At 42.6% G+C, this 27,323-nt stretch overlaps 1 protein-coding gene and 1 long non-coding RNA gene across 2 annotated transcripts in view; one reads left to right on the top strand and one right to left on the bottom strand.

Moving 5' to 3' along the window:
* LOC105454230 overlaps positions 1-24,107 on the bottom strand; it is a 40,420-nt gene extending 16,313 nt beyond the window's left edge. The window contains exons 1-2 of the mRNA XM_011696730.1: positions 23,653-24,107; positions 19,972-20,514 (exon numbers count right to left, since the gene is read on the bottom strand). Coding sequence (XP_011695032.1) covers positions 19,972-20,284 — 313 coding nt within the window. The 5' untranslated portion in view covers positions 20,285-20,514; positions 23,653-24,107. The remainder of the gene's footprint in view (positions 1-19,971; positions 20,515-23,652) is intronic.
* Positions 1-27,323, top strand: part of LOC105454233 — a 206,387-nt gene that overhangs the window by 1,154 nt on the left and 177,910 nt on the right. Inside the window, exon 2 of the long non-coding RNA XR_974969.1 lies at positions 927-1,046. This is a non-coding gene — a long non-coding RNA (uncharacterized LOC105454233). The remainder of the gene's footprint in view (positions 1-926; positions 1,047-27,323) is intronic.

Raw genomic sequence — 27,323 nt, 5'->3', positions numbered from 1 at the left:
AAATTTCACTCGTACATTGTAAAATTTTTTTTATTGAATTGAGAAATATTGTATACTATATATCAAATATCTAAAATATATTCGAACGCGATAATAATTACGTAAAATAACATAAAAATGTTTTTTATACAATTTCTTCAAACGATCGTCTGTGAAAAAAAATTAATTGTCAATCTTTGCCGTGTTATATCGCGTTGGTAAGAGTGCAAAAGTACGACTGTTCCATCGAATAAACTCCGTGCGATCGTAGTATATCATTCATACAATAGGTTTTCGACAAATTGATTATAATTAAACAGCGATTAATTATAATTGCACAAAATACACGGTCATTTTCCGCTGCATTAATTAGTCAATATAATTTGCTCCATTAATTAGAATCACGAAATCGTGATAGTTAACGCTAGGATTATTGTAAAAAGACATATTTATATTTATATTTAAAGTATATTTGAGTTTCACGTTTCAAGGAATATTTCATGTAAAAAAATAAATCAGAAATGAGAAATATCGAACACTTTCATTAAGATTACTTGATGTTTGAATTTGATATTTGAACAAGGAAAATTCACATACTGTACACAAAAATTGTCGTAAATTTTTTTGTCATAAAAATAATTATTTACTAATAATTCTTAAATTAGATAAAGGTATCGAAAATCAATTAAAGAATTCGGGCAATGTTCGATATATCAAATCGCAATATCACAATGTTGGAATAATCTGTAATATTAATCATAAAAATATTATCAATTTTGAGTAATACAACGAAAGAAATGTTTCTGATATCACGTAAGCGTAAACCGTTCAAGGAAAACACTGATTTCGGTATTGGGATCTCTAAATTTTTTGGCCTTTGATGCCTTCTAATAATATCGAGATTATAGACACCGTGCCTAATGAAAAATTCACCTTTAATTTTGCAGGATACATCCTGGATTGCTGAATTCATCCACACATGGATATATTCTCGGAAATTTCTGATCTCTTTATCTGTCAAGGAGAGAGAAGCGATGATATGGACGCAGATGCAGTGAGGTGCATCGGTAAGTCACTGCACATATACATATGTAGATAAAACATTATTTAATATTTTGATAAGCAACTAAATTGCGCGTGTAATTTTTGTGTTGTCGCATCGAATTTGAACAGTGGATTTTTTCATATAATTATGAAAATTCATAACGATAACTTCTCACGTTAATTTTTTATCTATCTCTTTCGCATAACGACATTATAATTTTAGATTTTGACGTTAGATATTGTAAATTTTATGTGACAAAATGTACGTCAACGTGCACACGTGCGTAACGAAAATTCCAAATCGTAAGTTACGAGTTGTGATTATATTTAGATGAAAACAAATTGCAATGCGGTATGTAATGCAAAACAAATAAACTTCCGATCGGATCGGTAACCGGTTTGTCGTTATCGATTTCTATCGATACATTTCTAAGGTGAAGTTATTTGAATGACTAAAGCTATCTCTTACGTTGCGTGCGACAATGCCGACAGTAGACTTTCCATACGACTTCCGACTATTTAACATTTACGTTTTATTGCACTTTCTCGTGCAATTAATACCTGAATCGATAAAATCATTGAATACGACCAAGAATAAGAAATAGAGTTCAATAAAAATTTATATACATATAAGCTTGTTCCCATAATATTTGATTACGAAATATTAATTATGGTAATGGTGACATTAATATATCAATATATAAAACATGTATGGTATGCACGATAGCAATAATTTCGCAAAGGAACTTTAAAAATAATGTTTGAAATAATTCTTCAAGCGATCTTTTTTTTAGAATTTTATTTTTACGAATAATGTTATAGGCATTAAAAAACGAACATGTAATATCGAGATTTCCGTATAAAGCAACAGCAATGACTAGATTGACGTTTTGCGGTTTCAGCATGTATCTCGCATTTCTATTCAACGAACAATCCTTGAACGAAATAGGTAGTATTCGATCATCGCTCTTGACCTTCGTAATCCGACACGTCCGAGACGCTTGGCTCGTCTGGCAGAACGTACAACAGTAATTTGCGTTTGAATCGACTCGATCATTTATCAATCGCGACACTCCGCTAGTCGACACATAGAACGTCCCAGATCCTTTTGATCAGAGATTTACGTCGGTAAACGTCGAAACTGACTGACTTTCTGAAGTTTTATTTCAATGTCGATATGGCAGCTTTCAATTTCTAATATCGATGTGTCATAAAGTAAACTTTTCAAATATTCGTCGCCTATATTTCTCACATTCAATTTCTATCCGTACTATATTCAGTCTGATGTAAGATAATTTAAGTAAAAATTAGGATCTGACTTTATGTCTAATATCTAGATATAAAGTTTAAAGAAATAAAGAAATAAAGTTTACATTATTATTATTATTATAGAATTATCACCCGATATCTCATAGCTATTACAGAATTAGTACACAAATTTTTACCTTATCCCGTGGTCGAGCGTAAGCGTGGAGTATCGATACTTTAAGCACCCCGGACTCGGAACGAGCCCCGACGTTCACATAATCGTGCGAAATTCGTGACGCTCGACCGCTCGGCGCGGCCTTGACGGGATCCTCGCGGTGTCGGGTCGTCGACCTTCGCGTCCCACGCTTGCGTCCGCGCGCGAGAGAGTGAGTCGTCTGGACCGACCATCGTGGTTCCCTCTCTCTCTCTCTCTCTCTCTCTCTCTCTCTCTCTCTCTCTCTTTCCTGCCTTTCTCTCTTACTCTCTTGTCGAATCTGATAAGTACCGAATCACGTGTCACGTCGGGACGCGAGAAGTATCTGAGCTTTTCATCGTGAACACGATATGTCCGTGGTCTTCGTCCGCTTTAGCGATCCATAAGAAAAAGGCGAACCGAAAAGAATGAAAATATAATCAATTGTTCACGCTCGATGACTCCTCAAGATGATCGAACGCGGTTACGTAACACCCGAGATACTTTCGAGAAGTCGGACCGGATCGAGAGCTAAATGCTTTCTCTCCTTTCCAATCGCGGGATTACGACCTTGTCTCGGTTCTTTCTCTCTTTCTCTCTCTCTCTCTCTCTCTCTCTCTCGTCTCGGAGCCACTCTCGATTTCTTCCGGACAAGCCGGCCGATCGACACTGTCTAGTGTCTACTGACTAATCTGGTGCACCTTTTCTTTTTGCTTTTCACATTACCTTTCGAGGAATCCATAGCGTGTCATTGTGAGAGATTTCATATTCTCCGCGTACTGCAATTATACGAGTGAGACGTACAGTTCCTTATTCAGTTGTAATTAGCATATATGAAACGCGAACAAGAAGTCCCGGTTTTTTTTATTGGAGAAATAAGTTTGAAGTAATGCTAAGAGAGTGAAATCGAATTTCCAACAATTATACGTATATGCGCCTTATGAAATGAATAATATTTTTACAGTTTTTTATCATAAAAAAGTTTAAGCGTATAGATATCTCTGTCAGTGATATGTTTTGATTTTTATTCAGTTTATTATACATTAGTATGTACATGCGTATATGCACATTTTATTTATTAATGTTATTTGTGACAATTTATGTTGCACAATTTACATTAGATTATCGCACGTGATATCGATTTTATCAATAATAATTAAATAGCATTAAACACGCATTTTATTATTTATTTAATTTACGATAATCTTATCGTTGTATCTTTAACACGTGTGCATACCTGTACATCGATGCTGCAAAAGACTTTTTTATATCAATATTACTCGTGTAACGAACTCTCACCACGAATATATCTCCGATTTAAGATGAGTATTAAGATGAGCTTAGTATACACTCAACGCAAACGCGTTTGTTAGAAATCCGCGGTTGACTCGTGGCCGCCGGGCGTTAGTATACTTCGCCTGTTGCGTTTCGCCGCGAAACCGAAGATGGCTAATAGAATGGCTTGGCATACCTATACGAGTATTGTTAGCGCCTAACCGCTGCACTTTGTTCGCTTTCGAAGGAATGCACACGCGGGCGCGCGCGCGCGAGCTCTCCATGCGCCATTCTGACATTGCAACACAATGCGCAGTGTGTATATCCCTCGGGGATCCTCGTGACCGGTTTGCCGGAAAGAATCGCAACTCTGTATATTTCCCTTATTACCTGTAGCGCAGCGTGACCTTGCGATCTCGTAATATCAGGAATTGAGCGCTAGCCAAGCGAAAAGCATTAGAACTTCTCAACGCTGGCTCTTCTTTCGGTAATTATACGGGATATATATTTTGAAAATATTACTAATTCCATGATTCTAAGATTCAAATTCGATCGGTAATTCTTAAATTATAAACTTTTGGACGAAAAATTATTTCGTCAAAATCTTCTTTATAGTTAATTTCATGTCAACTTTATTAGAATGTCGGTGAAGAATTTAGTGAAATTAACAATTGGAACAAGAGAAAGAGAGAGAAAGAGAGAGAAATTTGCACCTCCAAATAATATTTTTCTAAAGAGAATTTATCTTATCGTCAGAACTAGTCGAAGAATTCATAGAAAGAGATAGTTCCAAGACTGTTTTTATTTTTTTAATTATATATTATGTTCAAAAGATGCAAATAAAAATATCTTTACTCTCACTGAAAATTTTCAATCGATAGCAAGTATCTCAGAAAATACGTTTGTAATAATAGAAAAAAAAATTAATATCAATCCAGAGATAACGCCATTCTGTATACAATTACGAAATTTTACGAGATTTTTCTTAAGTACTCGCAATCCGTTGAACATCCGCGCGTCAGAACGTGTTACGCTTACGTCCCGCAACCGTTGTTCATCCATTACCCGGACGCTGGTCATCAATAACCGGCCCCCGTTTTCTTTTGCACTTCGCCGCGTCCTCGCGTTAGATGAGCGCAATAACTTCTCATCGACGTGTAAAATCCTTCGCGTTCTCCGAATGTGCCGAACCACCGCGGGCGATCGTTTTCGCGGTGGTGTTACGTCCGCTACGTACACGTCCGTGGAGAGACCCCCTCGCGAGACGGGGTTAAACACGCCGTTTAACCTACGCCGTGGGTTTTTCAGGATGGATCCGCGCGATTCCATCCTGTTCCTCCGCCGCGAGCGGGTTAAGACGAATTTATGTAATTCACTTCTCGCGAAGAAGTATCCGAAAGGAAGCGAATACAACGGGAAAATGGAATTTTTGTCCATTGGAATTTAATTGATACAATCTCAGTATAAATATTCGTGACTTATTAAAAAACGGGAGATACGTTAACTTCCTTCCATTCAAAAATGAAATTCATAAATTTACAAAATAATGAGAAATTTTTTATAAAACAAATTGTGACAAGAATTTTGTAATTATAATTAATTATAAATTATTCTATATGATCATTAATCTACATAAATTATAAATGTAGTTGTATGTGATTCTGTGCGAAGAAGCTTGTACGGTTCCTTCGAATGAAGAGACTGCATATCCTACTTTCGACAAAGTCCTGTAATTGTAAGACGAATCTTAGGTATACCGTTATAATTTTTTTCCCCTTATTCATGGATGAATTTTTTCTAGATATTTTTTGTGGATAAAATTTTTTTCCTCTTTTTTCCTCTCTCCCGTCGGTCGATCTTTCCGGGATGATCGCCACAAGTGAACCGTGCAGATTCGCCTTTACGTATGGCGAGTGAGGCGTATCATCAGCGCCTGCTCGGCGAACGGGCGGAGATGGTCTAACATTACTTCGCGTGGCCATAATACTGGAAGCGAGTTCGCGCCGGCGAAACCGGAAACGATTAGTCAGATTACGTGATCGGAGGCACCGTTGGCCGGTGCACCGGACCCGCGGCCGGCCGGCCGGCCGGTCGCTCGCCGATCCGCGCTAAGTACGCGATCGCGTACACACGTACTCATCTCTCTTTTTCTCTCTCTCTCTTTCTCTCTCGGTCGGACCTACTACCGGTAATCACCGCTGGCCGCGGCGGCCTCGCTCCCGTCCACGTTGCAAACAGCGGTGGTGGACTCGTTTGATCGCATTAAGTCGGCATTACCGCCGCTCATCTCATATCAACGACTCGGAAATGACCGCACCGATTCTTGGCTCTGCCGGATTACACGCGGCGCTACGCCGCGCCGCCGAGCCATACGTATGTGTCGAGATTGCGATGCCGTTGAACCCGAACGGGCGAAACAAATGCTTTCATCCGCGAAGTTAATTGCAGACAGTTAATTGGAAAATCTTATTTTTCATTCGATAACCACATATGTATATTTTTCGCAACGGTAAATGAAGAAAATGAGAGGGCACGTGGGATGTAATTGAAATAAATAAATTAGAAACATTCTTCTCATTATAATATTTCTACTTGATGTAAAATTAAGAAACTATTTATTTAACAGCTGAGTTTCTGTTGTCACTTATGCTTCAAAATTAATTTCTAATCAATTATAACATCTAGATCAACTGGAATAGAATTTCCTATACCTAAGCTTTTTCCCATGTTGCACGATTGCATCAAGTTAATCGTATTAACAACCGTGTTGTATTTCGCTGCGAATCTTCCCGACAAGTCAGCAGTTAAAGATAGTAGCGATCTTGATTCTTCGTGATTGCATGCAGCGGTACATGAAGTACGATGTTGTACGGTATACTGACGGTAACAGCGTCATTCGCTTGTCAGATCAAGGGCACGCACTTCTTGAATTAATTGACAAATGAATCCATGTGTACCGCAACAGAATTTTAATTATTCGCTGTATCTCAGAGAGAGAGAGAGAGAGAGAGAAGAATCATTTATTTTTCGTATTTTCCGCGGAATTTAAAAAGGTGACATTGAAAACAGCGGAAGAAATATTTCTATTAATTTGTGAATCGCAAAAGAATACATACATGATAAAATTAAATAAAAATTAAAATGAAAGGAATAAAATACGAAGAAATAATTTTTGATTGAGAATAGTCGAACGATGATATACAAGAAATGATAATTTCTCTGCCCTATTACTTCTTCGATAATTTCTCTCCTCTTGTGCCGGAATAACTATAAGCGCATCAACGTGGTTGACATGATAATATGTGGCTAGCATGCAGGTTTGAGAAAAAAAAAATTGTAAACCTACGCACGTGATCTATGAACAGGCTGTACTGAAAAATTCAATAGTCCAATCGAGTCGACAAGGTGGCATACACCCACGTGCTCCGCGTGAGAGAAAGAGAGGTGAGTCGTAATATTATCTACTTCCGTGTACGTATGACTCTTAAATATGCCCCGATAATTTGTCCGACGATGAAAATGCAGATGCTTGACGAGGAATCGCCTTGTTCGACAACGCGTTCGCGACGATGAAAGAGATCGGAAAATGATCAATTTTAAAATTCTCCGTTGAAGTCGTAATGCAGAATCGAGCAACAAATTCAAAGTAACAAGTATAGATATGTGCGCACGTAATCGGAGAAGAGTGGGAGATAAACAGAAAGTGTCATAGTATTTTTCCATATTTCAACTTTCGACCTCGCATGATGACGATATGCTCACGAGAGAAAAAAAAGAGAGAGAGAGAGAAAGAGACGGTCCACGGCAATAGAGCGATAAGATTTTGTTTTATAACGAATTCATCGGGAATCTTGAAAATTACGACCGACGAGAAACGATGAAACTTACGCTCTCGATCGTATCCCCTTTACGACTGCAATAATACAGCTGTGTTTACGACTGACGGTGGGTCTCTCTCTTTCCTTCTCTCTCTCCGAGGCGGAGTACGAATCGACCGCGCCGCGGATTTGCAACGTAATCCCTCGCGATGCAACGACAATGTACGCCCGGGAATTCGCGCGCGGGGTCTTCCTTCGCCGTCTCTCGGGGTATCCTTGTAATTAAGGCCGCCGCCGCGAGCGTTGTCGGCCGCGATGCCGATGCGGAAAAGTGCGGACCGAAACGGATAATAATTGCCCGCGGCCTGGGCCCCCCTCGATACGACATTATAAAGTCATCATGGGCAAAGGGGCACGCGTGCTATTCTCGGTGCCGACTCGGGCGACTTTTTCTGGGCAACGCCGATCCGCGAAGATCTGGATCCTCGACGTGCCGCTCATCAATTATGAGTTACGATCGCGCCTCAAGGCTCCGCAATCTCGGCCTCGAATCGAACGTCCTCCGCTCGCGCGCGCACGTCTCCCCGAGCCTCTTCCACCGTTGCTGACGATAGCTATAAATCGTCTATCCTGCCTTTTGGCAAACGAGTAGTAATGTCATTGAGTGTGTCTGTTGTCTGCCATAGTGATCCCTTTTTTTAAATTAGTGAGATATAATATAGTTTTAAGAATCAATCGATCACGAAGTCGATTTCGAAAGAACCTTCTTTTTATTATTCCTCTGTGAACTCCACTGAAAAAATTCAACTATATGCCGTAATTAATTGCTTATTTATTCCTCATTTATTACTCTGGTCGCGAATTTATTACTCGTATTTATTCATAGAAAACTAATATCAAAAGTGGGAATGCTGACTTCACGTTAACACTCCCACTTCTGAAAAACAATAATACAAATTCTATAGTGTGTACAATTTTGTTAATTTTTATAATTGTTACAATAGAAACGTTAGAAAGTTGCTAACGTTTTCCTTATTCCACGAATGAGTATGAATAGAGATCTTTAGTCAGGCAATTGATAAACGTTTTCAATTTCATACCCGTGGTTTCGCTATCACGAATCTCCGTCGGAGAGGAATCTTTCTCGAGTGAACGCGCAAGTTAACTAACGGGAAGGATTCTCTCTTAGCACTGGCACTCGACTCTCCTCGACATGGTTCGACACTTCGACGAATATTATACACACCGTGCAGCATCAGGACGACGACGAAAGCACGCGTGCACACCATACACAGCGCATCATTAGGGCGTTTCGCCGGCGGCGTCGACGCGTCAACGTCGTCGTCATCGTCGTCGTCGTCGTCGCCGCCGCAAATCCGCACGGCACTCGAGAAAACGCGCGGAAAATGCGGAAAATTATATTCCTCGCGACGACGCGTCCTGCGTGCTCGTGTTGCACACGCGACGAAACAGGTTGCTTTATAAATAACACGCGGCGGCACCGAGAAGATACCGCGTGACCGCGGCGATCTCATCCATGTGCAGTATTCCAACGAGTGATACGCAAGATATTTCTGAAGACGGGCGAGATAATCAAACAAATTATATCTGCTCAAGTTAAAATATTAATTTTTAACGCCAATTTATCGTCACACGGAAAAAAATAGTTTTACTGAAAAATTTTTTAATTTAATTAGATACAGATCTGAAATTAATTTTGTTGAATCACACGAAATAATTGTGTTGGAAATTGCTTGCTAGAATATCAAAAATTTTTGCAGCATTGTTCGTCATATTTGAGTTTTTAACATACATAATTATTTTAATTTTTATCCAACAACATTTTTTTCAAATCTGTATTTCAGCTAAATTTCAGACCTTTCAGTAAAATCGTTTTTTCCTTCGTGCAGCACGATTACCTACATCATAAACGTTCTCGATACGTCGAGATGGTCCCTCCTCGTAAGATTTAGTATTCATCGCAACCAAGCACAATGTGTCATCAGCATGTGTCTTCTATCGCCCATCTCGAACGCATCGATAGGTGGAGGTGGAGATTAATCGTCTTACGTAATATATCGGTGCCGATGTATGATATACGTTCACGCCCCCGTCGGTCCCAGAAAAGGAAACGGTGTTACGATAATAATGAAGCTTGCGCTTGTATCTTGCGACCTGACACCCGCGAGACATCTCGATGAACGTAATTTCACCGTGATTGCATCGTCATTTTCGATGCACACGTGCATGCGCCTCGAACGAGTTATACGGCTTGTAACTCGTATAACGGCGGCATATAAAAATTAGATTTCTACTCTATCACGTCAAAGTGAAATCTAAATGAAGTGCGATATAGAGGCGAGATGTTAGTTTCTGACCGGTGCGGAATTGATTTCTAAATTGTATTAGCATTACGTAATGACACACTTCGCTCGCTTACAACGTGTTTTCATCTATAAACTGGAGGATTAACAGACTGCAATTTTACGCGGAGTTGTGAAAACGTGGTTAGATAATCACTTCGTTTAACGAGAAATCCAATCAGATTTATTTCGTACTGTACATTACTCTGCTGTAGATTCATCGCCTCTGGCGCGCATGTGCAGCTTAGAATGTTAATGCACTTTATCCCTCCCAGATAAGTATTCTGGTTATTTTATGGCATGCTTTTGCCATAATCTGAAGTTATTAATAATTGATATTGTACAGTATGGGCCCACAGTCAAACATTACACGTCACGCTGATGGAATAGTCGTAAAGAGTTGACTCGCATGCGTCCATTTTACATGCTAATTTTCAATGTCAGTCTTTCTAAGACAACGCCGGTTAACGTATAATACACGTATGGTGCACATATGCAGCGGGAGTCTCTCTGAAGGGTTAAGAAATACGTATAGAGCTAGTATATATCACGGCGAAGCGAAACCAAGAGTAACAGGGGAGGATCGCGACTAGGTTTTGTTAAAAAATACATCCACGTGGTTCGAGATTGATGTATAAGGTTGACGAGCGCAGCGAGCGGCGGGCTAGAATAAATTATGTTAACAGCAGGTGTAACTACGATGCTGTCTCTCTCTCTCTCTCTCTCTCTCTCTCTCTCTCATTCACTCTTTCTTACTCTCCCTTTCTCTCCTCGCGTCAGGCTACGCGAAACGTCTTTTGCGGATGAGAATCGGCGCGGTGCGTAAGGCTAACCGGCAATAAACAACGATAAATTCCTCCCACCTACGCCGACTATACGAGAGGAGTAGTATGAAAGTCCGGCAATACGTGTACGGCAATACCTCCTCCTCGGGAGGGCAATTTCAATGAGCTCGCGCACAGCGCGCGGGCTCAAACGTGCCCGCGTAGCTGATGCATAAATACCTATAAATATGACACGGCGGGGCCCGCGGTAACGTCGCATATTAAATTACATTCTTAAGCAGCCGGCACGCACGCCAGGGACCGGACGGTATGGCGCGCATCAAGTCAGCGGGGCTGATTAAACGCAACCACGGAACGTGGTGCATCGGCACAATGAGACGGACGAAGGAGAGAAAGGACTTGGCGAGAGCGGCCGAGCGAGAGAAGGAGGGACACGGTCGTTTTGTTCTGGGTATTCCCCGGACGTGCCATCCTGATTCAAGCGGTATAAGAGTTGTCGGAGAGATATGGAGAAGGAGGAAGGAGGAAAAGAGGATACGCGAGGACGAAGCGGAAAACGTGGGATAGAGAGGGAGAGAGACAGAGAGAAAGAGAGAAGAGGCGTGCAGGCATACACCACCGGAGGCTAGGGATGCTAATTATTCTGGTTCATGCGAGCAATTTGTCGACTACCCGGGGAACGTATGTTTAATACCCGCGAGCTCCCGGGAGCCCCGCGGGTATTTACATCTGCGGCGAATACCGCGGCTGTAACGCCGGGAATACGTTGAGAATTATCGTCGGGATTACACAGCGCATGTGTGTTTCGTGCGCGAGCGAGAGCCGGGCTCTCTCTCCGCGGTGGCGGAATCGCGGAATACGCGCGCTCGCGTATGCAAGGGTAGCAATCCCGAGACCGATGTGCACGCGCGCATCGGGGTTAACAGGAACCGGCACGATTTTCCAAGCTAAAAGCTTCTCCATCGGCCCCCCTTCTCCTCCCCTCCACCTGTTATCACGCGCGCGGACTCGATCTTTTTCCTCCGCCCAACAGAAATTATGCGCTAGGTATTTCGCTGAGGTTTCAGTGATGTATCCGGAATATTAGCGCAATTCGTGGAACATGCATTCATGGAACGAGCACTCGTACGAGCGGGAACTGCGCTTCGATTATCATAAGTAGTATCGACTTCATGCTTGGCAGCATTTTTCTTGAATGATTTTGATGACACACGGAAGACAGAATATTATAAAAGATCTCTGTTAATTTAATGGTGGAATTTTTTTTAAATAATAATTTTATATTTAATAATGCTCTCTCTCTCTCTCTCTCTCTGTACTTTTATCCTACGAATTCTACTAAATTTATATTTAAAAAATTGCAATTAAAAAGACGAGAAAATATCTTACCAAAACAAATTCACAACTAAAAAAAGAACAGTCTGAAAATGAAATAATATATGAATCTCAAATCTCCGAATCATCTACTTTTAACCTTTTCTCATCGCAGAGGGCTCTATATTCCGCGAAAGAATAAGGACGATATATAAAGGAATAAAATCTTTCATGAAGAGTGTACCGTGAAGGATCGGGAATTATTCTTGAATTACAGCCGCACTCGGTAACTTTTCTAAACCGGGGCCCGTTCCCGTTCATCCGTAGTATAGTGGCGAAGACTTCTTGCTAGAATAGCAATCTGCAAGATGCACGTGAGGTTAACAGGATCTCTACCTTGATTCTTCTTCCTGCTGCGAGGAAGATCGCTCCAATTTCACAGTGGGAGCACGTGGTATTAAGTCGCGATCGAATACCTCATTCGCCGGAAGCTGCAGGGACTTAATCGCTCCTCCGGGAGCACTCGTTACAAACACACAATCCTCGGTAACGAGGGTGGGAGGGAGATTTATTGCGTCCAGCGAATGTGTGTTATCATGTCCCGATCTCTGGATGTTTAGTTAATGGAAATCGCGGACGTCTCACGATAACTTAGACTTGAGCGTTTATCGTTTTTTTTTTGTTCGAACGTTTCTGCGTTTGTCTTCAGGTAAATTCCTCTAATTCGTGCGACCTATACTTATTGATTTTCGGTTTTAGTAATCTTTGTCGGAATCCAGGTAGATAATTTCGTAAATAGACTCTCCGATGTCGAAAATGACTGTTGCGAAACACCCGGTCGTTGCCGATGTCGGAAATCGGTCTCGCATATCGACGATGGGACGATAGGACTGTCTCGAAATTTCATGGGTGTGGCTATTAAAATCGGTTATGAAAGACCGCTGTGCACCGCCGCGGAGAGGGTCTCCACGACGCGAACCGCGCGAGTTGTAAAATTTCTAAGAAGCCGGAATGGCCTTCTCTCCTCACGTTGCACAACGCTCTGCCGCGCCTCCTGTGTGCCTCGACACAATAATTCATTTACCGAACGGCGAACATAAGCCCGATGTTGGCGCGCGTCGCACGCTAATACAGTGCCGCTCACACACCCGAGAATTCACGCAGAAAAGCTTCTTTTCCGCGCCTTCAATAGGGAACGAAGCATAATAGACACAATAGCTCTGTGTCGACGAAGAGTACGGCTATTCATCTTTGTAATTTTTTTTCGATAGGGAGTGTTTCGAAAACGTATTGACGTGAATTGAGTTGTTTGAAGACGGAATGTGCTAATTCGATTTGCAAATGCTAATTAAACTGGCTTCGTCTACGTCGCGATTAATGAATCAAGGAGGAAACTCAGATGTCGCAGTGAAATTAGACGAAAACAAAAAAACTGATCGAATTTCTTGTATTTATGAGCTAACTTGTTTTTCTGATTTTTCTTTTATTAAAATATCTCTTACGGTAGAATCGTTCAATACAGATGAATAATGAATACATTAATATTATTAATGAATTGCGGAATGTATTTCAAGGCTCAGCTGTCACGTTTATATGTTCCAAGAATTGGCCGCTCGATTTTCTCAATAGCGCATAGCGTAATCTTCGATTTGTGCGTTGCAATCAAACGAGCTCCTATATGCTCATTCCTTTTCACAAACCGGTGTTTACACTTGTACCTTGAACTACCTTGATATGCAAGCCGCATTTCAAAACTGTTACGCCGTGTGTTGTGTATATCGTGAACGTCGATGACGCTATTGATAAATATCTCGACATGCATGATGCTTGATTAAAATCATGCTTGTGAAACGACAAAGCGAGCGGATTAAGGGTAAGTTGTGAGAAGAGCGTATTTAAGTTCGTGTAGTCTAAAAAATTCGCGACATCCGGCTAAATGTCATAAAATATTGCGAAGGCATTAAAGTTGCTGTCTCTTCACGGGCGCGGCGATTGTAGCAATTAAAATTATAATCTGTGGACACGCAGTCGCATAAACCGTTCGCGATGTCGGCGGCCCGGCGGGTAACAGTATATCATTAGACAAGACGTCGCAATAAGCGACGATGCGCTCACTCTTCCGTGAAAAACTACAAAAAGGTAAAACACTTTTCTTTCGAAACGTAAAGTAAAATGGTGTCGTTTTGAAAGCGAAAAACCTCTACCTCCGTAACTCTCTTCTCTATCTTTTAGACCGTAACTATTAAGAGTGTATTTAATCGCTTGGAAAATTGCAGCTGCGCGCGAAATAATACAATTGCAATTGTGCGCGATAGCACTGGCGAGTCAAAGCTATATATGCGCAAAGCCGCGAACGCGCTGTTGTCTTTTAACGAGATAGTGCTTGCCCGCGAGATATCGAGGTATAGCGTTTAAAAGCTCGCATACACAGATCGGAACTCTCCCAGTCAGGTGCAAATCGTAGATGAGAATTGCGCGCAAAGTGCTTATCGGAGTAAGACTAATGCGAAATGTACGTAAGCGACAATTAACGCGCCGCGGTTTTCGCTATTCGCCTCTAACAACCGCGTCCAGTATTTAAGAAGATAACGAGAAAGTACACGTGATTGCGTGTCATTGAATGAGATAAAATGGAAACGCGATCTGAAAGAAAAGTTTTTTTCAAAATAAGTTTATGCGTAAAAGTGAAAGACGCAATTGTATAATTCATGGTATATCGTATTTTCTACAACGCAGCTTCTTCGCTAAATTTTTAGTTCTCGTGAGTTTTATTAAATTATAATGGTTTATATCGTGTCGAAGGTGCGTGCGGGTATAAGTACAATTTTTCCGTTTTGCGTATCGTCCGTATATAATAGGGATCGTGAAAGCGAGTATTTTCAATGGCCGCGCGAGGTGGTTATCGGAGGACGCCTAATGCGAGGCATAGGTAAACGACAATTAATGCTCCGCTAACTTTTCCGCGGCCGCTATAATCCCATCGCGATATCATGCGGCAATTGCGGAAGCCCACGCTCGCGCGCGCGCGCGCTCACGCGAGTGTGCTCCTCGCTATCCCCTGTTAATGCGCTAATTGATAAAAATCCACGGTTTACTCTCCCGCCGCGTGCGTGCTCGGCTTGCATTTAGCGTCGGGCACTTTTACCTGAGATCTCGCGAGTTTATAAACCCGGCACGTCGAGAGATTAACGCCCGATTAATTGGTTCCGCCTGTAAAATATTCGTTATGCGCTTCGAGTGTAGATATGCGCTATTTTCTCACAATGTGAAATTCGAGTGGTAAGAGATCGTTCGCTTGCGCGCGAGATCGTAGCCTGATCATTGTTTATATATATATATATATATATATATATATATATATATATATATGTATATACGACGAAATAAAATCGGAAATCGCTTCAATTTTATTCCGTCGTAAAACGCGTCTTCCATGCTGCCGCCGCCACCACGCCGTTCCGGCCGGCGGCTTCCTCGCGGCCGCGCCGCCGAGAAGCGATCGTCTTCTTCGCGTCTCGGATGGAATTCTCTTGGCGCGGCTCGCGGTCGTAAAAGGCACGAGAATACGCCCCTCGCGGTTAATACCGGCGGGACGGCGGTGCTGAACTTTCGATTTCGCGCCTCCCTCGCGTTTCCGAGATTTATGCAAATCTCGGAGGTGCGCGAAAGACGTATGGGTGAGAGTGTAAGAGAGTGAGAGAGAGAATGAGAGAGCATCGCGGGATGCAACACGAGTCCAAGATCCGCGTGGAAGTCCATATATACGAGCGTTTGCGCGCGTTTCGCGACGTATTTCTGGCTGTAAATCAACGGGTTATGCATAGGGAAGGCACAGAGAGCGCGGCCGCCACTTCCGCCCGACAACGTTTAACATTCAGCGTTCCTCTTCACCCACTACTGAACTCCGACACACTGCCGGAGTGACTTAAGTCGCGCTCGAGGCTGCGTGTAATCGCTCGGTCATGACGAATGGTCTCCGACCATGAAGTGCCGCGGAGCACCGGCGACGGGGCTATGTTGTTCTTTGTTATTTATCGAGACGCGTTTAATTATCATGCAAAGGTAGCTTCAAGCTCCATAAACTCGTTAAGTCCGCGTTACTAAAGCGTTTCAACGCAACATCATCCGGCGATTTCCGTTTATGGAAAAAAAGATGCCGTGAGGATTTCTTAAAAATGCATTTAAATTATACTATTATTGTCTAATAAATCAATATATTTCTTTGGAAAATTAATCACATGTGTGATTAACGCCGTGATTATTTCTTATATAATTTAGAATAGGAAAATATAGTTTTTTACTTTATTGCTGATAATGTCAGATAAATTTCCAACTTTACGTTAAAATTAGACGTTAAAATATCGCGATTATTCGCTAGAGTAATTTTGCAGCTACAACGCTTGGGGCGTTTGAAAGAAAGAGAAAATCGGTTCATATTTTTTTCACGAGAATGTTGTACCATAAGTTTAGCTGCGAGAGATAAAATCGTCGTAATTTCGTTCGGATCACCATGGTGAACTGCAGCCGGTCTAACATATATATATATATATATAATTTTTTTCGGAGCGGCACTCCCACGTCATGGAGGAAGTCACGAGCGCGCTTTCACGATGTATTTACCTGGCTGTAAAGATACGTCCGCGGTTTTTTTTTCTTTTTTTTCGTCCGTGCGACTCGGACGGAGACCCGAGCGCATAAAGCCAAGTCTATGAGTAGCTGATAGACAACTCGATCCGGCGCACGACGTGAAAAGAAAACGATCCGAACGAAGAGCGAAGGGTCAAAGGGGTTCAGTCGTGAGGGAGCCGCGGCACTGTGCTCGCGGAAATCCTCTTCTTCAAAAAGTGTTAATAAAGTTGCGCTAAGTAATACCAGATGTTGCGGCAACATCACGCTGGCTATTCCCGCGCTTGTGTAAATTTCAATAATAACAGGACGCGACGAAGGAGGCGCAGTGTTGAACTTAAAGCCGAGTGGCGCGAGATTAGAGGTATATAATCACATCGCGCGCGCAGCTTCCAGCACCGCTTGTACCAAACCGTACACTCCTGTACGTAAATACTCATTATCGATTAGTAGCGACGGTGAGGTTATTCCTTCGCGATGCGTAGCGAAGCAGGATACAAAGTCCTAACACGCGAGGAGAGCAGCGTGTACACGTTTCGTGCGAAACGTAGGAAAAGGTCAACGCATTGGTACACGCCAGGCGGAAACATGAAAATTGATCTTTCCAGCGTGTGTCGTCGCAACACGAACGTAACTATTGGTTGAGAATAAGTATCCGTGTATGAGAGATAAAGTACAAAGTATACAAATATATAGAGTTAGGGTTGTTTTTTAATTAAAAAAGTAACAGCAAAAGCAAGTTTTGAATCCGCGCACGGAACAGAGACCGTGCTCTGCCAGCGAAGGAACATTGTACGGACCGCGCATTCAATCTGTGTATGTTTAGCTAGAAAAAATCATTCTCATGCAGCTCATTATTAGCTTTCGCATAATCCCGCGCGCGATCAGGCGCGCTCACACGCGTGCATTCATGCCCGGCGATTAATCCGCCCAGCGCGTATTGACCAACACCTTGACACGAATCGCTTGGTGCGTGCAACACACAAGGGGGTTGCGCCGGGATTAGGGGCGGACTTCGTTAGCCGGCAATTGTAACCAAACACGAAGAATTATGATACGACACGAAATCTAGTGAAAAAGAAATAGAAAGATAGAAATTTTTACTTGACGACAGCAAAAATCTCTGACGTACAGCGAGCGCCGATATACCTGCAAACATTGCAGCCATATAGTAACTGATTTCTAACGACGGCTGAGCGGATTATATCGGTGTAGTGTGTCTTACAATATTTGAGGTCTTCGTTTTCTGGCCTCAGCTGTTTGTCGTTCTTACAAAGCGGTATCTCGACTTTCGCCGTTCTGCCTCGCGCGAGCGAAGTGAGTCCGCTCGTCGACGTAATCGCGTCCCACGCCAATCCGGCGTTCGTGTATTTGTAATTCATGGCGGCTCATTGAAAAAAAAAAGTATTGTCAGGCGTTATGCTAATACGAGAGCGAGGGTATTATTCACGGCCGTACGTCACTGACCACCTACCTGCGCGGCCGACGTAACTGAATAATACCGTGTTAGCGCGTGTTTGTCCCTTCCAGTTTTTCCTCTGTCTTTCTTTCTTCCTCCATGAACCGGGAACGAGGTTTTCCTCTCCTTTTCTCTCTTCCTCGCTTGTCTATTTCGTTGGCCGATGGCGTCGAGGGAATCGTCACGAAGATTCGTACATTCGCGTACGTTTCTGCATGCGCGCTAGACATTCTCGCGAATCGTACCTCGCGGTATTGCGAGTCGCGGGACGATATTAAATTATAATTCGCGACACGCTCTGCCGCGTTACCTCATACTTTCCTTCACTATTTATAGGCCGACGCTAGCTCGCTTCGCTCGTTCGTTCGTACTTCTTGCCAGCGAGAGCTATGAACCGGCGCCGGGAGAGCCGAGCGAGCGCACGCTAACACGCTCGCCGAGCGCGATTACGGCCGTGAGAAATCGTTGTTGCCGGTGTGGCAGATGCAACGCGTGTGGATATACGCCGCACCCGAAGAAAATTGAAACGTTCCTATGTAGATTATGCGCGCGCGCGCGCGCGCGCGCGCGCGAGGTCGCGTCTATTCCTGCGCGTTGAGTAATACCTGCCGAACGGTCCTTGCTACATCATATCGCATCGTCGTTACCTTTTTCCGTCGCAATATTCGATGTTTTACAAGAAACAGCGAGTATTAATAGATATAAAATTAAAATAATTATTGCGCGAATTTTATTTTATTTTATTTTATCGTCAAAATCTATAATAAAAAATATTAATTTAAAAATTAATTAAATTCATAAATTATACTTTTCTAATATTCTCTTGAAGAGGCGGGATTATTATTCTGCATTTATTTTTTCTAAATTTTACGTCAATATCTACTTCTATGAATCGTTGATCAAACTCGCGTGCAGTTCACGTCGTTCTCTGTCTCTCAGGATAAACTTGGTTTCATTGTTAAATCGCCACCCACAATCATCTGTTACTTTCTTTTTACGGGCTTAGGTTAAATCACCATGCCTATCTACAGCTGTATACATACGTGTATGCAGTTAGGCGTGAATAAATAAGCGGAAAAATGTGCGCGCGTATTATTCGCCTCCTCGAGCTACGAGAAAATTTCGATGTCGTATAAATGTTGCAAAAAAAATGTAATTGCTCAATTCAGTTGTCTTTCGATCGCTAGATAGGAATAGAAGTCACGAATAAATTGGAATGCGTTAAACGAATATCATAAATAATATTTTTAGAACTGGAAAAAAGGCGCTTAAATTGTAGTTGTCTGCGAAGAAATCTCTAGTCAATCCATTAGTTGTAATATACTTCGTGTGCACACGCTGTTACGCAACCACCGCAATCGTTTTAATCCCAGATCGAGTTTCCGATACAATTCCGCGCGCACAATCGATCATCGTGATCGATACGTCGTGTCAAAGGCCGGAATGCGACGGGTAGTTAATTCCGTATGGCATCTTCGTGTGCGATTTTGCTATTCATTAACCGTATTTTTCTTGTCCCGATATATATTTCAATCTTTTGATCATTTTTTTTTTAAAGCTCAAAACGGTATAGATTTTATTTCTAAGATGTATCCTCACATTAACGAATTAAAATTTATCTTTCAAAAATTTACGATTAACAAAAAATAAAATAATTTTTCTCTGATTTTAATTAAAAATAGAATTACTTAATAGAGAGTTTTTAATCTCTTCCAGAATTATATTTTCAAATCAACTTCGTTGATTTGGATTTTTTTTTGTTCAAGAAAGAAATGCCTCTCAGTCTCATTTCTTACTAAACTCGTTTACGTAAGTGAGCACGAGAGTATAAGCAAATATGCAGCATACCATCTGAGATTGTACTCACCAGGATAGCCTTCCGGGATGACTATTTCCGGTCCCACTTTGACGTCGTGACGGTAACGATGCATCAGCAGCGTAGCCGTGACTCTAAGCGATCTCTGCTGTTGCTTGTACAGGAGTATCGGCCTTCCACCGGCACCTTCGACCCTGACCACCCTTGGCAGTGAGAATCTGTCCAGGAACTCGCGCAGTGGCATGAAACCACCGCCGGAACCCGCGGCCTCGGCGGTCGCCTCTCTCGAGCTCGGCAACGAGTCCTCGCCGGTTCCGGTGGCTTCGCCGCTCGACATTGTCGAAAATTCACCACTCGACGACATCGCGACGCACGGTGTATCTCTCACGATACTTTGCACCTCAAAACTCGCTCCTTTTTTTTTCGTTCTCTTACATTTCACCAGTCCGCACGATGGAATATATGCGTTTCACGTTGTCGAAAAATTTTGCTTGTTTCACAAAGTGTCAGAAATCAGATGTATTACTCTTGGTCCGCATACTTGATAAAAACAGCACACTGTCTAACTCGGAAATAAGTTCGTTGCATATAACCCTAAATAGAAAAACATAATCGTATTACTTCGATTGTTTAAGAAGAATTTGTTTTAATTCTCGTTTCAAAACAATTTTTTAATAACTTTAGAACGATTTATAACGCGACGGAAAAACTTCAAGGAATTGCTGTAATGCGAATAAAACGCGATTCTCGCAATAAGTAGCTCGTTTTCTGTTCCCCAGCAATGTCGGCACAAAATGTATTCCCCTTTTCCCCGTTATTTCAACCATCCTCGATGGAATTCGTCATTTTCGCGAGGCATGACAGTCTTGACAGTGATGCGCTAGCGGCGAGCCGCGCGAACCTAATGAGTGATTACGCTTTGGACGCCTTGACTATGATGATGATGATGAATTTATGACGATGATTATCTCCCGTGGCATACCGGTGTGTCGCCACTGGTGTTTGTCTTTCAGACGAGCGGCTCTATGTCGCGGTGAAACGTGGGCGGAATGGTAAAAGCGGCATTCTCTGTGCTACCTGCGAAATGTCGCCTCTCTTTGAAGTCGTAACGGCAGAAAATGCGGCAGGAAAGAAGACGAAATGTATTAGAGCGAATGATGGATAATTTATCAATATCACATACCATAATTATTATTACCTGAATATTGACCTAATCTTTTTGTAATTGAAACCTTTGTATCAATTAATTAATAATCAATTAATAATTTGGTGTACCGCTAAACGAGAGCGTTAGTTTTACTTTCGCTTCGATCTATTTCGTTCATTAATATACCGGTCGCCTAGAGAGCTACTACTCATGTGCTCAATCATTATTACTTTCTCCGGTCTCTACAGAGGTTTTCGTCTCTAATCCGACTCGCTCGTCGATTCTTCGCATCCCCGGGATTTTCACGTAATTAGGAACGATGATTTGTGTCTGTTAGCAGCGACCGAGAGCGACGTGGAATATAATTTATTCATGCTCGCTGTCACATACACACAGCGTCCATAATGCACTTTCTTGAGTGACTTGCACCTGCGACATTCCACGGGCTGCGCGCATTCGCGGCGATATTGCGTACATCGCATACGAATGACGAGAATTAATATTCTACATATGTAAGGTACGACGCGGAGGAGGGACCACCGACTCTCCGGGCATTATCCGCGATTCCGGTCATGAATACGCATGAGAATGGGGGAATTCTTTTTTCCTTTTTTTTTTTGTCTTTTTGTGAACCCGCGCGACTTCTTCCTCGTTCATTCCGCGATAGAAAATGTTTCCACCGGTGAAACTTCTGTAATCGCCATGTAATGGGGTTTTAATTACCTGTGACTAAAGCGACCGTGACGAAGGTATCGTGAATTATTACGGCGGCCAGAGTACGCATCGCGTAAACCTCCGTTTTTCCGTGTTTCTTGCGCCGCCGTCTGTTTGTCCTATTAGATTATTAATCCCCCGCGTATTAATATGCGCCATGTAGGTACGAATTCCGTTCGTGTGCACGATCTTTTACAGAAATCACGTCTCCATCTTCTGCTGTGTAAGATTCGCGAGAATTATTAGTCCAAAGAAGAATAGTTTATTTGCTAATCTTCATTCAATTAAAATATTCAATTCAAATATTGCACTTGTAAAACTTACATTAACTAATTATGTTACGTTACTTTTGAGCTTTTCGAACTTGTAATATTAAGTAGGTAACCACTCGTGAGGAACGCGAGAAATTGCCGCTGTAAGGTCCTCTTTTTTTATAGGGCTTGGAAAAGATGTTGGAAGTTCTAAAAAAGTTTGAAGGGCAAGGAAATGCTAGATTTTACCTATACAGGTTTTTTATCTTTAGTGTACGTATAGGTAATCTCTTGTCCCAAGGGATACATTCTTGATGTAGATACCTGAGACGAAGGTTGACTGGAGAGTTTCCCATTTCTTCAAATGGGTGCGTGGACAATCACGGATACATTTCTAATGGACAATTCAACCATTTCAACCGAAATTTTTAAAGGGACTATAAACGACTGTAACGGACGGGGACTGGTTCTTTGTCAAGACTTTTCGAATTTCACTCTTTATAGACTCTTGTCTCCCATCTATTGTCCGCGGTATGAAGATGATGTACGTCACGTTATGATAGACGTTAAGTGCTAAAACGTCCGTTCTGTCGAACATGTAAACCTGACGAGAAACGAATTGCGAGAATTCGCGCGATATCGAGTAATTAAGCCGGCCATTCACGCAGAGTCCAAGTTAAAAAGCCTCGACGCATTTCCGTGCATAATAGATACATACGTAAGTGAAAGTGCACATTTAGCAATTCGCCTATTAGTGGCTCTATTCTAAGCTGCAAATGTTTTATGTTTTTCACGCGGCGTTGTGCGCGCATTGCGAACGTCCCCTGACGTAATTTTCCTACAGAAGACCCATCGTGCCGCCACAGGCACGTAACCCTGCCAGCCAGATTTTAATCGAGCTTATGAAAGTTTCTGCGTGTTGCGCGCAACACTTTCTAATGATATGATGATTAATTAAATACCAGGAACAAAGCGCAGGGGATTTTAATTTGTGTATAAGTTAATAGGAACACACCTTCCGCGTGAGGATCTGATTTGCTTCAGCTCAGTGAAAGTAAATCGTTCGCTAATCGAATATCGAAGATTTTCGAATCGTTACTAATTAACGTCTTGCATATTTACAAAATGCACTAACGATTTATATAATTATAATTTACAGATCTTATTTCTAAGTTCCACGGATATAATATAAAGTGCATAATAAAATTTAATAATGTCCTGTATGATTTTTTGGAAATAGTTTAAAATTTTAATGGTATATCTATACTTTTATCTTTTTGGCTAAGTTCAGGGGGCGCGCTATCAAAGCGCTATTGTATCATTTTATCGTTCATTAAACATGAAACAAGGACAAAATAATACTATAGCGCTAATAACACCCTCCCCGAACACAGCCTTTGTAATATATTTATTCTTTGTTTGTTACTCCATGTTCGAGGACATGAATAGATAGGAAGAACAACGATTATCATGGACGAACTCCACTTCGATCGTCCATTCGATCGTCACAATGTTCCAACCTTTATATATTCGTTATTTTCACGATTTTTAGAGCACGGTCCCGCTACTCGGGTCAAATCAGATCCGATTCCATTCACTGTAATTATTCTTCTCACTCACCTCGTCGATCATCGAAACTTAACGAAGCTCCGTCGTATTCATCGAAAGCGGCAAATTCATATGAGGCATTCGTCTCACACGCGTGTGCAAACGAAGAACCGATGCACGTGTCGTGATCGCCCGACATAGAGGATCCGTGTTTTCGTAAAGATGTTACGCGAACTTACGTCTTGAATAACGTCGTCGACGTCATCATCGATGAAACGATGTTGAAGTAAAGATTCGGAACCATCCATTGAATTCTCTCGCGGCTCGAACACGCGATTAAGCGATCACGTGGAATTTTTGTACACGAAGAAAATGGAGATTTCCGGTGAACCACTCGGTCCTCTTTCGGAAGGATCGAATGTACAGGACCGCGATCGATCCATCGAACTACGCAACGACCGGTCGATCGAAGCGTAGTCGCCAGAAGAGCTCGACGAGGAGCGCCCCGACACTTCGGACGAGATCGCGCGACTAAAGTTCGCAAACGGCAGAGACGCGGCCGCCGCCGCGGTGCGCTAACGCCGAGTCGTGTCTCCCCACTTCGTGGATCCCCAGTTCAAATAAACTGTATCGCGCAGGCTCGCGTGATACGCTCGGGAATCACTCGCCGAGTCGCCTAAGTATTTTCCTTCTTTTCCTGCCGTGACCCCCGCGACTCCTTTCCTCGATCAGCTTGAAACTTCCGTTTCCGCACGATTTCCCGGTATTCCGCGCCTGGCGAAATCCGCATGTTGAGAGCGTTCGCAGAGATCTCGACGGATTGCAATTTTAGATGGTATATAATCCTCGAAATTAGACTGTTGTTTAAATGGTTACAATTTTTATTTTTTATTTTTAATTTTTTTTTCAAGGTTTTATTTTTTTAAATTGTCACGAATAATTAATGAATAATTTATTAATTATATTATTATCAGCATCACTCGAAAACGTCGTGGAATCTATGTTTATTACTTGATATATTCTAAACTTAGATTAGATTAGATTAGAAACTTGTTAGATCCTGAGAGTTCTGGATTCTTGAATGACCTAGATCTCTTTTAATTCTCCTTACTTCTCTCAGTTTCCCAGTTAAACTTTCGGCTCGGGCTGAATCGACAGCAAATCCGTCTGATTTTGATTGGCAATCAAATCACGAACGTGATATTTGCTCACATAATTAATGGGTTGCGTATTATGTACCGTGTGTAACCAATTACTGTGCGTTGGTACCCTGTAATTTGAAATTTCACGTTGAATTCGAGAGGTCCGTGACTTGTAACCTTCGTATACCTTCGTGAACCCGCAAACTGGAATGCCAAGATCATAGTCGCGTGACTTTTCACTGCTGTTTTTTCTCATTGACACGGCGCGTTGCTCGCGCGCAGGGCGCAATACATAGCTGCTGCTGCATCCATCACCGTGAAATCGTCTCTCCCGTCGTCGGACATCCAAGACAGTCGGCAATTACAAGGACGCAATATAACAGTTAATATCGAGTTATTATAAGTATCGAGGTAATACACGCCGACTTAAATGACTTACGCTATGTCCGCCATATGTTTCGCCGAGCAGATGGTGTGCCACTTTCCGCGAATCCGCGAGGTGGACCGCTACGCGGCGAATTACGTAACAATGATCGCCGTCGCGAATCAAAAATATCGATTTTTTTTTCACCACCGCGGTTTTCGTAACTGTATCCGAATAAGTGTGTCGCGCCTGACCCCTTTATTTGTTTGAAACTGGCATCTCTTGTCCTCAGCTGTCGCCGAGGCTCGCGAACGTCGTCCTCCTTCGCGCAAATTATTATTTTATCGTGAATTTACTCGCGACGTGGACGAACTTAAATTGTTAGAGAATTCCTCCAGGAAAGTATGTCTTCGATAAGCAAAAAATCTCAAACGTTACGTGACTGTTTCATTCTCTTGAAAAAAGCGCGCGCGTCTCGAGAAATATTTGTTAACAAAAGATTTATGGAAGATTTTGTGGTGGAAAGGTTTAAGGAAATGAAGGCTCTAAAATTTGGAAAATAGATTTATTTTTACTCTTATAATTTATGTTCATTGTATTTCTACGGACGTCTTACAAATTTCCTGTGTCGCGAAGTTATCTTGAAAGCTTAAAATTCAACGCACAGACGGCTCATGCGTGTGCGATTTCCTAGACTCTTTGCGCTTCGTTAGCAAGTACTTTCACATGCCTAGGTGCACACGCCCAGCTATCCGATAATTAGCTCGGAACGCGGGAATATTAATGTCTGTGTTTAGGAGAGAGAAACGTTGCGCGAGTGTCATTGTCTTCGTAATTGTCGTTCCGCCGCGAAATGATTATTGACTCGAGGGAACGCTGATTATAGCGACCGGGCACCAAGCGCCTCATTGTTTTCTCCGCGGAGCGTCATTAATATCTTTTCGCTCTATGCCGGATCGGGTCAAAGATCGGGAGGAGTATCCGCTGTAGAGCCCGTCATAGAGATGTTTTGAATTTCATTAAGTGATATCGCGATTGTGTCCTATCATGGGCTCGATGCGCCTTGCATTTTTACGGCCGGTGCGTGACCGTCATTTTCTCTCCAGGACGCACTTTGCACGCGTGATAAAAGACGAGCGAGCGCAACGAATAAATAATCGAATCGGCGATGATCTCAGTTTCCGGTTAGCGATTTTTAGAATGTGAATGCGCGGCGCCGCCGCCGTCACTTTTCCTCGCGTATCAGCGACGAGGAATCGCGGGGACTGATTTACGAGAGAGTTTTAACACGACCGTTGCGCACAGTTAATGATTTTTAAATTGGCACGACCGGTTAATTATTTCTATATCGGCTCGTCTCCGTCCGTCGCGCTTCGTTAGGTAACGACGATTTAATTCGCCGCGCACGGGGTCAATATTCCTTACCGAGGCGTCACGGGGTCCCTCGCTACCACGGACGGTACACACGGAAGCATATCGTACATCACCGGCAAGACGGATGACCTTCCGAAGGTCAGCGCCTTTGCTCCCCGCCGTCGATGGATACTCGGCCGTATATATGGTATACACGGTGTATACCCGTCCTACGCCTTCTTGTAAGGCTACACGATAGAGAGGGAAGAGGCTAATTGGAATCCCCACCGACTAAATATAAAATGGCCAGATCGGCGTAATGACATGGAAAAGCGGCGGTTAAACGACTTCGGCCTTTCTTCCGCGTGCGTGCCTCGTCATTACGCGATCGGAGTATGCCAATCGTTAGTCGTCGTCCCGCAGAGCGAGTCTCACGCGATCGATCGATGGCCGGACGAAACTCGAACCGGCCGCGGCCGGCCGGCCGTCGTCGTCGTCCTCGTTGTCGTCGTCGTTATAACTGTTCGCGTTGGCGAATTAATTCGTGAATTAACGGCGCATTGTTTCGCCGCCGGCGGCGTGGCTCGCCGAGATCTCACGGTTGGGATATCTTTATGTAAACTGCTCCGTGACTGGTATCCTCGAGACACCTCCGAGATGACTACCGAAGGATATCTGGTTCTCTCTCTCTCTCTCTTTCCCCGGCCAGTCCCCGCCTAATTAAAGTCAGGTAGCGGTAATCGTTGCGCTAGATTGCCTTCACGTGTACATCGTCATTTGTTATTTCCAGCTGATTATTACGCTCTTACAAACTTAGATCGCGCTTACTTGCGTCCAAGAGAAATTGCGCAACGGAACATGTTATCGTTCATTACTGGGGAATA

The sequence above is a fragment of the Wasmannia auropunctata genome, unplaced genomic scaffold, assembly GCF_000956235.1.
Source record: "Wasmannia auropunctata unplaced genomic scaffold, wasmannia.A_1.0 LD335987.1, whole genome shotgun sequence".
Classification (NCBI taxonomy): domain Eukaryota; kingdom Metazoa; phylum Arthropoda; class Insecta; order Hymenoptera; family Formicidae; genus Wasmannia; species Wasmannia auropunctata.
Note: the sequence above shows the minus strand (reverse complement) of the source record. Positions and strands in the feature narration are given on the sequence as shown.